Source organism: Ailuropoda melanoleuca, chromosome 4, assembly GCF_002007445.2.
Source record: "Ailuropoda melanoleuca isolate Jingjing chromosome 4, ASM200744v2, whole genome shotgun sequence".
Taxonomy (NCBI): Eukaryota; Metazoa; Chordata; class Mammalia; order Carnivora; family Ursidae; genus Ailuropoda; species Ailuropoda melanoleuca.
In genome coordinates this window covers 65821299-65834484 of record NC_048221.1, presented here as the reverse complement: position 1 = coordinate 65834484, position 13186 = coordinate 65821299, and the positions used below count along the sequence as shown (strand labels likewise).

General features: G+C 50.4%; 1 protein-coding gene across 1 annotated transcript in view; it reads left to right on the top strand.

Moving 5' to 3' along the window:
• Positions 1-13186, top strand: part of NPAS2 (neuronal PAS domain protein 2) — a 154886-nt gene that overhangs the window by 126802 nt on the left and 14898 nt on the right. The window contains exons 11-15 of the mRNA XM_034658982.1: positions 1807-1954; positions 3833-3917; positions 6670-6811; positions 7306-7415; positions 9556-9645. Of these exons, the coding sequence (XP_034514873.1) occupies positions 1807-1954; positions 3833-3917; positions 6670-6811; positions 7306-7415; positions 9556-9645 (575 nt within the window). The remainder of the gene's footprint in view (positions 1-1806; positions 1955-3832; positions 3918-6669; positions 6812-7305; positions 7416-9555; positions 9646-13186) is intronic.

Genomic DNA, 13186 nt, shown 5'->3' with positions numbered 1-13186 from the left:
CCCCCCCCCACCTTCCCGTGCCCTTCAGATACGTAAGCTATTTTAATCTGACTTAAGAAAATAAGACAATGATGGTCATTTTTTCTAAGTTATGCGATTCATTTCAAAGACAAAATACCAAATTCAACATCCCTGCTTTTTGTCAACATACATATATGGGTCACAAGCTACAGGCCAGGTACTGAGCTAGGCCCAGGACGTAAAGATGATCAGAATCTCCTTACTGTTCTGTAGGAGCAAGGTCTAATGGAAAAGCAGAAATACGTGACATTATAGGACGCTGTCACTGCATTAGAGGGTATTTGCTCAGGATACTGGGGGGCTCAGCCAGCTGGGGGAGGGGATCAGGGAAGGCACTCTGCCACAGAAGAGAACAACAGGCAGGCAGAGGTAGGGAGGTAGGACTCATGATGTGGGGGGATGTGGAAGACTGACCAGTATATCTGGGTTCTCACTTAGCAAGAGTTGTCAAGAATTAATCATGCAAAGCCATATGTTCCGTGCCAGGTTCTAGCTTTAAACAGGAACATTTTTTGTCATCCTGACTTCTGGATCCTGACACATGAATTGACCACCAACACTGTATTTTGATAGACGTTCTGTCCGTAGTACCCATATAACTTTCTCTTCTCCACTTTCTTGTCAAAGGAAGAATAGGCTCTAGTTCCATCGGGATCCTCTGTTGGAATCGGAGGTTAATCTTTACAACTTGAACCCCTTGCTCCTCAAAGTGTGGTCCTCGAGTAGCAGCAAGGGCAGTGCACAGAGTCGGCTAGACTTTAGACTCTCGGGCTTTCCCTCCAGGACTGTGGAATCAGAACGTCCATTTTAACAAGACCCCCCCCCCCAAGGGATTCATGGGCACAGGAAAGTTTGAGAAGCAGTGTTACCTCAAGCCTTGGCTGCTTCTGACCCTTCTAACGGAGCAAGGCCACCCTGAAGGTAGAATTACCTTCGTGGTCTGAAGGACTTGTCCCAGGGCTCAGGCAAGACATTCTCCTTCTGTGGAGCCCATGCCCTTGCTCAGCTGGGCTTCCTACCTCTTCGGAGATCACATTTTGCAAGGCAGTGGCTCCCGTTGTCACTTCGGTTTCCCAGGTGGGATATCTGTTATCTGTTTGTGGAAGGAGGAGCTAAATTCCAGGCACTGAGGCAGTGACCCAAACTGTTGTTCTTCCCTAGACCCACAGTCCCAGCCTTCTGCCCCAAGCAGGCTCAAACTCCAACAGCACCCATTCTGTTCTGGACACCCCCAGAGAAGCCCACTGACAGACTTAACCCTAGGGGGCTCCACGAAGCCCTGCGGCAGCAGGGCCTGAGCTAGAAGGCATCTGTAGGAGACTCTCATTTAGGACCGTGTAGATGAAGCAGGAACTGCTGACTGACAGCCATCGAATCCATGCCGAGGGTGCGGGCTGTCAGGTCTATTTTGGGCCCCGTTCTCCCAGTGTCTGCATTGTTGTCTGTCCTGTGCCCGGCTCCTGCAGCTCCAAAGACAGCTCCGCCTGCAGCAGGCAAACCTGAGCCTCTTCGTAATTAAACGCGGGTTGGGGAGTCGGCCCTTAGCTGAGGCTCTCTTAAGGCTTTGAGCATTTGGGGAAGCGTGCGGATTGTTTTTCCCTTATTTAAGAATTCAATATCGTTTCCCGGGATCTTGATAGTCACTTAAAATACAGCACACCTGGAGAAGGGCACGCTATTTGGCGCGGTGTTTCTGAAAGCTTATGTTTTCAACAGTACCTTCTGGGGGAGAGATCATTTTCGTATCCACGTTTGCTACCTGCAGCCTCCGTTTTCTGCCAACAGTGATGCAGTTTGGCAAAGGGAAGTCCTGTTGCTACCGGTTTCTGACCAAAGGCCAGCAGTGGATTTGGCTGCAGACCCACTACTACATCACGTACCACCAGTGGAACTCCAAGCCTGAGTTCATCGTGTGCACACACTCGGTCGTCAGGTGAGGGCTGGGGCTGGGTGGGCGGCCCAGGGGTCCCAGGTCCTGCAGAGCAAGCGAGCTGGGGCTTGAATTCCTCCGCGGGGCCCAGGGTGTCCTCCGCGGTTCACAGAGGAATCTCCGAAGCTCAGCTTCCTGCCAGGGACACAGCATCTCTGTTCCCTTTGGGGGGTTAAGTGTTCGGTTCGGCCCCTCCACAAGCTTCACATGCTCTTTCCGGCTGCCAGGATGTGACTTATTGAGTTACTGCTTCACTGACCTACTTCCACATTTTCCTCTCCTCTCCATCCATCCCCCAGCCTTCCCTGGTCACTGTTTGGAGACGAAAATTAAAATTTTGCCTCTAAATCACTCACAGAACTAGTCCCCTTTGTTTTTAATGCATTATAAGCCCCTGCTGGCAACTGAGGCAGCACTGGGAATAGAGCGTGGCTGCCAGGGGAGAGGGTTCCAGGAGGTTCCCTGGGGCCTCGGGGACCCCCCCAGCCCAAGGTGGGTGAGCAGAGCTTGCAAGGGAGGCCGTGTATCCAGCCTTTCCTAGACACAGGCTCTGTAAGGTCACGATTCCCGAAGGTAGAGGAGAAATGCCATTCGTGGGCTTTTTCCCCTCTGACTACAGAAATTTTAAGGACATCAGTCAGTTTTAAACTGATCTAGAGAAGAGCATATGAGCAGAGCAAAAAAGGTTATATACATTGTAGGCATGTATGTATATATACCTAGTAGAGAGACGAGACAGATAAAAGATGGGTAGATATACATGGGTACATACAGACACTATCCATAGATACCGCATCTCGTATATGTACATAAGAGATAGACAACTGGTAGATAACAAGTAGGTAGGTGAGTAGGGAGATAAATGGATAGATACCATACATACACACATGCATATATACAGTCAACAAGTAAATCCCTCTTCTTTAATAAGTGGGGAGTAAATGCCTGTCTTTCTTGCCAGTGACCCCGACCATCCCATTGCATGCCTCTCCTAGGGACTTGATCTTAGCTTCTCAGCCCACCCTCGGGCACTTCAGCAGCCAGGGGTTTCTGATGACAGGTGAGTCCTCCCTACCGCCACCCAGCCTGGGCCTTTGCCGCAGGGTCCTTTGGCCCCCAGGGAAGGCTGGACATCATCATCATCTTGGTCTTCAGACTCTGCCCTTGACCCTGCTCTTCCTCTCCATCCTCTACCACCCTAATCTTGGAAAGCAACTCTCAGAGAGAGTAGGGAAAGTTAGTAAATAAGGTAACAAGCATTCCAGAGGCCCCAGAGCCACTGTCACTTGCCAGGGCCCCTCATCCAGCCTGTTCCTCCACGTGAAGCAGAGGCCAGAGCTGGGGCCCTTCAGCCGTCACCACATTGGACTGATTTCCCTCTGCTATTTTAAAAGTGGGCCCATAGACAAATCAGCGCTCTGAGTCTAGACCTAGATTTGTTTGAGAGAAAACTTTCAAAGGTTGTACTGACTAAAAAAGTCTTGTGTCACTTCTCGGTACGCCCAGTCCAGACTGGGTAGGTTTTAAGAAAGGCTTCTGGTTATTCAAAGGCTGGGCCTTATCCTGTAGATGAAAATATGTTTCTAGAGACAATTATGTTTGGAAGTTTCAGGGCATGGGGAGAAGAAAAGTAAAGGAGAAGGGAGCAGAAACATCGTGGAAAGGAAAATATTTTGGTTGTCACATTAGAAGTCACCCCAGGGGCAGTTAGGCACAGAATGAGACTCCCTGCTCAAACAAGTGACAAGACTAGCCTCCTTTGTGGTGACGATTCTGGGGTGGGTGTCACGTGGGGTACCTCAATGTATCACACAAGCCCTCTCTGCTGTTGCCATCTGGAACGTGCCACCTCCAGCTCTGGTCTCTTGATTTCCTGATCAGTTACGCGGACGTCCGGGTAGAAAGGAGGCAGGAGCTGGCTTTGGAAGACCCACCACCTGAGGCCGTCCACCCTTCAGCACTAAAGGTAAGCTGATCCCCACCAGACGGCTAAAGGCCAAGTTAGCCTAAGTAAGTTCTTCCATGAGTTGTTACAATGAAAGCAGGAGGATTTTGATTTGCTGTGCTCCCGGTACTATTCAGCGCGTTCCTCGGGTACTCACTCTTTACCATCACAATATTCCTGCGTGGCAGGCACTGTTCCTACCCTCGTCCTTCAGACGAGGCACAGAAGCACACACAGGATTTAGCTCACAGACCCGAGTCCGCTGAGGGTGAGAACGCACAGAGCTGGTTAAGAAACAGCCTCTGGACTCAAAGTGTGATCTGGCAACTTTCCATCCTTACGAGAGCAGTAATAATAAACCCACTTTGTATCTCTCCCACAGATAGAAAAGCTAGGGGCTTATTCCATCGTCCCATTGAGGTGTGGAATAATTTGAATGCCCTTCTCCTTCCCTTAGCCTAAGGGCTGATGCTTTGCCTGCAAGACCCGGGCCTCACCCCCACCCTCCATGTCTTCAGTAGCAAGGTGCACTTTCCACGGTGTCTGCGGGTCTTAGTGAACAGCCGTGTTGGAGCCAGCTTCGTGCCAGGGAGCTCTGCAAGTTAGGGGTGTCTCCCTTCACAAAGCCTTCCCACCATCCTTCTCCGCATGGGGCTCTCGGGTCCCCTCTAGTCGGGCTTTCTCCGTATCCGCTCCTGGTGTGTCAGACAGCTGGAGGGAAACGTGCAAGCAGACTAGAGCCCTTCCTCAAAGGTCATTCTTCAAGCAGACACACATGTTGGAAGAAAAGGAGAGAAAGCAGGGAAGGGAGGGAGCATTGTACTTCATCAAAGCCAAGAAGCTATCTGTTATAAGATCCCCCGTTATTTATCTCCCAATAAGAAAGAGAAAATGCTGTCACCAGTCCATCTGTGAAATATGGACTTCTTTTCATTAGAAGACACATCCCAACTTCAGATATGTCACAATGTAGGGGGGAAGTGTGTCGTATCAATGGTGACATGTGGATCAAGTTCCAGGCTGCCCCGCGACCTAGAATGCAGAGACGTTGGCCAGGAGCTGCTGCAGCAGCAGTGGTACGATGAAAGCATCTCTGGCCCATGAGAGTCGAGTTGGAGGGAAGGAGAAACCACCTGTAAAGACCAGAGAGCAGTCCGTGTCTTGGGCGAGCCTCCCCTGCTGGCACGCTCATGGTGAAGTATTGGATGGTGGTCCGTCAGCAGCCCACTGATATGACACACCTGTCCTTGTTTATGGACATGTTTTTTTTCCAGCCCTGTCAGATAACGCATCATGCATCATGTCCGAGAACAGAATTCAGCTGCTCATAGGCAGGCATTAGACACACCATACATCACGGCTCGTGAACAGGCATAGTGTGCGTCATCCTGTCGGAAATTCATTCTTGAGGTTTCTGACCCTTTGGGAACCCTAGAACCCAGGGGAACTTCTCATAAACACGCACATATGTCTAAACACACAAATACAATCTCGGGCTGCCCCTTTTAAAGGAAAAGCCCAGGGGACAGTGCTTTTCAAACTATCAGTGGCAATGGACTCTGTTTGATTTCAAATCTGTCACTGACCGATGCTTTTGCCAAACGGAAATTCCCATGCTTGGGTGTGAAGTGCAGCTCTGTCAGATGGCTAGAAAAGTCTTTCAGTGCTCACCATCACTGCCTGTCCAGATTTCTCTGCTGACCAGGAGCACACGATTGGCAAACAGCCGTGGGTCAGGGCCCACACTCCGAGGGCTGTGTATCTGGGACTAAGCCGCGGAGTCTCCAAGTTGATATTTAGCGCAGCAAATCCAAGCACACCCCGTGATTCTGTTTTGCACAAAGGACTGTAGGTCACATATCAATCGTTTCAGCCCTTACTTGGGCACACACACAGTATCCACCCTCCCTGGAGTCCTGACCCAAAAGACAGAATAGCCACATAGACTCACACCCAGAGATTTTAGACCCAAGACCGTGGGACATAGGACAGCCTATCCAAACAGCCTAGAGATGCCAGGAATGTCACCATCCTCCTATGACTGGATAGGAGCGTGGCTCAGGAAGGTGGGCCTTATGTTTCTTCTTTAGCTTAAAAATTACCCTAATCCCTGCTGTTTTACACTTATGACACTAAAAAGTGCAGGATGGAAAAATGGCTTCTTAGGGTTGGAAGGGCATCGTTGCTTTCTCATCACACAATACTTGAAGCAGGGGCATCCTGGTATCCAGGATCGGTTAGCATCCAGGAATTAGTAGATGGGAGATCATTGACCCTTTGCCTGTTCTCCACGCTGGGGCCCCAAAGCTACGAAGGAGAAGCAGTGGGGAGACCATGTGGGAGATGCTTTGATGGGTCCAAAGGCATTGGTTTCATCAGAGTGTTAACAATTCAGTACACCAGCAACCTCATTTCTGGAACTTGCCTCTTCTCCCTTTCTGGGAAAGCCAAGATTCTGGGCAGTGAGGTGACAGTTTTAAGGAAAAAATAAAATGCAACATCGGTTATGAAAATCTAAAAAATCAAAATGCAGGGTGAAAGCATAACAGATCCTGCTTATGTCAGGCCACAAGTCTCTCAAAGACACCTAGATTACATACATGTATGAATATTCTACCCAAATGTGTCAGGACTTACTTCCAAATGGTTCCCATCTTTCTCCCTCCTCCCTCCAAATTTTTCCACACAGAGGAGAGCTAAAGTCCCGTCATTCATTCCCATCACCTCGATGCTGAAGTGTGTGTGTGTGTGTGTGTATGTGTGTGTGTTTCAGGACAAGGGCTCCGGCCTGGACTGTCAGCAGCACTTTAATGCACTTGACGCGGGCACCTTGGGCCTTAACCCCAGTCACTCACCATCGGTGTCCTCCAGAAGCTCCCACAAATCCTCGCACACGGCCATGTCAGAACCCACCTGTGAGTGTCCTGCCACGGATGGTGGGGGATGGGTGCCCTACATGGGACCAGGGTGTGGGGGGCACAGAGCCCCGCGAAGGGTCCCAGGCCTGAACAGAATCAGGGCAGTCCACGGCTACCGAGTGGGAGCTGCCTTGGCGCTCATTCTTGCTCCCTTTCCCGCGGGCTTCCTGCCCTCCCCCTCTCCCCGCTCCGGAGCAGACAGAAGGCAGGTGACACGCAGACCCGAGAGTCTGGCTGGGCTTAAGGGACTCTGGCGAGGTGTGAGGTCAGGCAGGTGGTTGAACCAGGCTGTGGACGTGAAGTGTGGGGATGGTTTGCTGTCATCTGCCTGCTCCCAGGTGAGGTTGGAGGCTGACAGAACTTGCTGGACTCTGTCAGGGATGCCAACCAGGCCCTTGTCTCATGTGCACTGTAGTCATTGTTTCCCTCTTTTGGTAAGAAAACTGCTAAGTCTGTGTGGATTGGAAAGGTGATGAGTTGCTTTCTTACAGCCACCCCGAGCAAGCTGATGGCCGAGGCCAGCACCACGGCTCTGCCAAGGTCGGCCACCCTGCCCCAAGAGCTCCCCGTGCCGGGGCTCAGCCAGGCAGCCACCGTGCCGGTACGTGACTTGAAACTTCTCAGCCAGGGGCGCCCCAGAGGGGCGGGGCCGGCTAGACCCCAGGACCGCGAGCTGCATCTTCCCAGAGAACCAGCCGTACTGGACGTGGAGAGTGTGGGGTGGCGGGCAGGGTGGGAAGCTGGGTCGTTTAATTAGCAACTAATTTGAAACATTTTTCCTCCAAAATCAACATGGATGTATAGTCAAAGAATGCCAAATCCAAATGAGATTTAAAGATTAAGCCGGACATCTCAAACCAGGGGTCACCCCCCCAGAGTCTCTGAGGGTACACAGGACCCTTCCATTGTGGGTCCTGTTTCGCCCCAGTTGGAAATGTTTGAGAAGTCTGTATCAACAAAAATGTACCCCTGCGTATATCAGGCAGTGTTCCTGATCTGCACCAGACCTCTCCAGAAGGTCAGGGACTGAGTGGCCTTTTAGAAGGCATGCTGGCTGTATGCAAAATCACTGATGTACAATTCTCTGGTTATCTGTTGCCTCATAAGGGATCGCCTCAAACTTGGAGGTGTAAAGCAAAAGTCATCTCTCACATTCATGGGATTCAAAATGAGCACAGTGGGGCTGACTCCGCTCTGCGGCCTGGTGTCGGAGGCCTCACACACCAGCCAGGGCTAGGGAATTCACATCCTGGGTATATCTGCTCGCATGTCTGCCCCCAGGCTGGACTGGGCTGACTAAAGCCTGGGCCCAGCTGAGACCATCCACCCTTGACTTGTATGGGCCTCTCCCTGCCTTAGAGCTGAGCTTCTCCCAGCATGGTGACTGGGTTCCATGAAGAAATGTCTGGAGGGGGGCTTTCCATGAGAACCAGGCCTTTCTATAACCTAGCCTTGGGAGTCCCACAGCATCACCTCTGCCATGCCTCTTGGTCAGAGCAGTCCCAGCTCATCCACAGAGACGGACATAGACCTCCACCTCAGGATGGGAGAAGTGTCCAAGAATTTCAGGGGCCGCATCCGGGTCATTGCCAACTACCTCATCCCCATCCCTCGCTGACACTGGGGATGGAAGTGAACATGCCACCTTCCTGCTTGCCGTCTCCATGAAAGTTATGCATGCCCTACTTGAAAAGCTTAGGTGATGAGTTTTATTTTCAAATCAAACATGACAAAGACCATGAATGCCATTCTTCCAGCACTTGGCTGCCCAGTCAAACTACTTTCTGCCACCGATGGAGGCACAGCCCCTCCCCACTATGCTGGGGACGCAATTGGGAGACTCCAGACCGGGCTCTGGGTGGCCCTGTGCTAGGATTTCTCACTCAAAACCAGGCCTCCTGTTGTCACTTCCTCCCAATGCGGTCCGGGGTGACATTTCCCATTTGGGCTACTTCCTATGGTGTCTAGCACCTGAGGACAGTTTGGGAATAACTTCAGAAGAATTCTTTTGACTTTTCTGTTTAAAACTGTCACGAGCCCATGAAGGTGAAGCGTTTCATTTGTTGTTTCTACACATTGTCTCGCCACCACCCCCCTGCCCTGTCTTGAGTGATGAGGAAACAAGGTCTGTGACTCAGCTGACTTCCTAGGAGTCTCTCGAGTGGATTCCAGGCAAAGTCTGCTGAAATTGCACTAGTACTCACTGCCTGGAGCAATGAGTGGGTGTAGACATGCAGGGCACTAATGCACGTCAGTCTACATGAGTGTTGAGCAGGAAGAGGAAGGACCACGCGCAAAGCCAACACTGGTTATTAGCACAACCCCGTTCACACAGCTTGATGACACTGCTAAGAATTTATCAGTTTGGGAGAAGAGCAAGCACATCCACTAAGAATGGAGTTCAGAACAGAAGGCAAGGGAGGGGGGTGTGGAGGAGAGCTGCCAAGCTCCAGCACATCGCAGCGGTTCTGCAGGGCACACCATGGCAGGAAGGCATCACGGATCCCGAGGGACTCCAGGACCTTGCTCGAGAGTACGCTGCACCCTTCACCAGCCGTGTGTCGGCTCTGACTCCGTGTCCTGCGAGGGCAGCAGCATAGCTCACCTTCTAGAAATGAGCTCTTCACTCTAGTGCAGAGGGCCTCCTATAAGCCAGAGAACCCAGCTGACTGAGAGCACCCATGGACCTCTGGAATGGCCCAGAAGTGGTGTTTGTTAACAAAGCCCCCTCTCTTCCCCAGGCTCCCCTGCCAGCCCCGTCATCCTGTGACCTCACCCAGCAGCTCCTGCCCCAGACCATTCTGCAGAGCCCCTCTGCCCCCATGACACAGGTGAGTCTGGGGCTCAGGAAAAGGGACACCTGGTGGTCGCACTTCCCTCAAGACATAATGCGCGGTATCCCCTTGTGTGTGTGGGGGGGTGGGGTACACGGGTGCCCAAGTATATGTACCAAACCAAGATCTCACAATGGGGGATGTTTCTACCCATGTGCCCGTGGGACACCAAGCTTTGAACTCTGTCCTATACCTGTCCCCTCCGGCCATCATCGTCTTCTTAATCTTCGTTCATCTCTCTGACACTTTTCTCTGTTCCTCTTACTTTTTATGACTCCAAATTGGTTATGTTATTTTAGGAAAAGTTTAAATTAGGCCAAATGTCATGGGGAGACTGCAAAATTGTAAGAGCTGTGAGTCCAGTACTATAAATATCACATCGAGGTTTGTTGTTTTTTTTTTTTTTTTAATGATCATGACTTTGCTGAGTAATTCCTTCTCTGTTTCAGCAACAGTCAGTGAGTTACTGTTTGGGTGGGGGAGTGAGTGAGCGTGAGGGGCCCAGAGATGCTTGTAGCTCAGCCCTTGCTGTTAGTAGTCAGAGTTCAAGGGAGGGCCAGGCAACTGTTAGTAGTCAGAGTTCAAGGGAGGGCCAGGCATATAAACAGATCAACCTCCATGGCAGGGTGTGTGTGTTTACAGAACCAGAAAGAAAATTGCCCCCCTCCCCCAGGGGGTGATGCTTGAGCTGGGCCTGGAAGAATGGGTAGGAGGTTGCCAGGTGGAGGGTCCACAGGGAAGGCGTCTGGGCTTGGGCAGGGAGTTTGGACAATATGCACCCCGCTTGAGGCCGGGCAGGCGGCAGGCGGCGGCTGAATGAAGCAGCAGTCATTCATTCTGTGGCCCAGGAGGGTGGGGGAGCTGATTGGCATACATTGGGCTGAGGCCAGCCTCCGCTTTCCGTTCCTTTCTGGCATATTTAGCTTGGTCTCACTCTCTGGCCACAAGGGGGTCCCAGGAAGCAGCAGCTCACCAACTGGCTGCACTCTTGCCAAAGTGCGGACTTCTGTGTCGGTGCAAACCTGTCGCCGCTGATGAAAACTCTTTATAACATATGTCTCATTAACAGCGGTCTCGAATGCTTTCCTGGAATAAGAAAGGCACCTGCTAGCACGTACTCCTCACTCGAGTCGGGCTGGGAGGATGCAAAACCTCATCCAGAGTCAACTAATTAAAATCATCTATGTTCATCCTCATTAGGAAGAAAAAAAAATTCTCTTTGAATTTCCAAGGCACGTTTGGTATGAAATTAGTAACTTTTTCAATCCAAAGGCACCTAAAATAAGAGCCCCTCTAACTTCTGGGTCTTGCATGAGTAAAGGAATGTCTTTGTTTTATAATGATGTGATTAAGGTCTTCTTCAAATTCTGATTTTTCATGTATGGAACATCATTTTAATTAACAATAACGGTTCTTACTCTGTTAAGCATATTATACTTAATAATAAGCACATTCTTGAAGACATTCTTGCATAATGCTGACCTTTCAAGTCAGAGGGTTCTTTTCACACCTGCTCCATGTAAAACAATGGATTCTACCATTTTCTCTCTTCCCATTCACTGCTGTTATTGCTCTCACACACTATCACAGAAAGGGGGGAAGAAATAAAATCCAAAATGTGAGAAATGGTTATCTGAGTAGTTGCTGGTTTTGCTTCATACTGGGTTTCTAAAATGTCTAAATTAGAGTAAAGGTCTTTATCAAAAAGTCCATGATCAGGAATAGGACAAGAGACTAATGCTTGGGTGCCCTGGAAGGCCTTGAGAAAATCAGAAGTTACTAGAAGTAACTAACACTTAGGAAGGACAGTGCCAGCCCCTCCCTGACTGCCCAGCCCCCTCCTATTTCCCTTTGGAGCCAACCGGGCTACCCAGACTGCCCTCTCTACTGGATGTGCAAGGCATAGCCTGGAATGTCTCCTGACTTTGTAAAACCCACCACGGAACCTTTTGTGTTGTGTTGTGTTTTGTTTTTAATTTCATACCTGGTAGAACTCCTTTTCTTTCTCAATCGAATTCTCTTCCAAAATCCCAGCTCAGTCTTTCAATGAGTTACATTCTGCTGGAGTTTTTGCTGATACAGTCTGGCATAGTGCAGGTATTTTTAAACTCATGTTGAACAGCAGAACTTGTTCTTGTAAATGAAGTCTGAAGCCCAAGACGCTCTGAGTGAGGTGGAGCGGGGAGACAGGGGAGGTGTTGCTGGCAAAACCTCTTGGCCTCACCCAGCTCCCACCCGAGACTCCGGATTCACATTTTGGCCCCTACCACCTTCTAGCTCTTGATCCCAAGCAAGTCGCGTGTGTGACATGGGGGTATGATGTGAAGAATTGGTGTCCTGTCTCTGCTGGCCTGGGGCAATGACAGGCAAGTGTGGGTCTCCGCAAACTGCAGCACCCGCCTTTATTATTTGTACTGGTTCTTTTTATTATTATTTTGCCACTCCCAAAACTTTGGTCAGTTAAGCCATCCTTCAGTGTATCCAGCTGTATCTGAAACTCTCCCGGCCTCCTTGCTTTTCCATGTATGGGAGGTCAAAGAACAGAGAAAGAGTCTCTGGAGGTGTTTGCAAAAGACAATGGGCAAAAAATGGACTACGGAGATTGTTGGGATAGAGATCGAGGGAATGGAGGTTAAAAAAAAAAAAAAGGGAGGAGAAGAGAAGAAGAAAGGGACGGAGAGAGGGAGGAAGGAAGGAAAGGGTGAGCAGAAAAGCCCCAGACCAGCAAACACAAGAAACAGGAATTATTGAGTGCCCCAGAGAGCCCAGAGCAGGAGTGCCGACTTCACCTGCCATGATCTCCCACTCTCCTCCTGTTTCCTGCAAGGAAACTCCTTATGCCAAGGTGGACAGGTAACATGGGGCAGAGATCATCTGTAGAATCTTCCTACAGCCAACTTCCATCCCAGGAAAGGGGCAAGAGGTAAAAGAAGGGGAAACTTGGCACTCCTGTGCAAAGCACTTCTCAGTGTCCCTCCTCCTGTAAGGTCGCCCTCTGCTAGTGCTACCCTCAGGACAAATGTCAGGTGATTGCACCACTCTTTTCCTTAGTTCTTTTGTGCACAGATTTGTAAGAAGGTCATAACAGCAGATGAGCCTGGGGGAAGGGAGGGAAGGTGGTAAGGCCTCCATGGCCCAGGCCGGTTAGGAGGGCAGGGCCTCCCACGAAACGTTGGTATCAAGTTCCTTTGGGAATTGTTACGGAAGACCCTTGCTTGCCAGGATCAGATTTAGGATAATGATAGGACCCCTGATTGCCTATGAACTGTCACCTGCTCTCTGATGCACTGCTTTTGACATTCTTCTACAAAACCGTTTGTCTAACCAAATTGGGAATATCCGTTTGTGAGTGCTGCTTACAAAATCACATCCCAATTCCGTGGCCCTCCCGGACTGCCTTGCGGTACATTAGACCTGCAGATTTCAGCAGGCCTCAGAATAGCCCACACGGGGACCCCTGGAACTCCCGGTCCTCATCCAAAGCCCCTGTGTGCTGCTGAGCTCCCCAGCAGCGAGGCACTCAGTAGGGATACCAGGA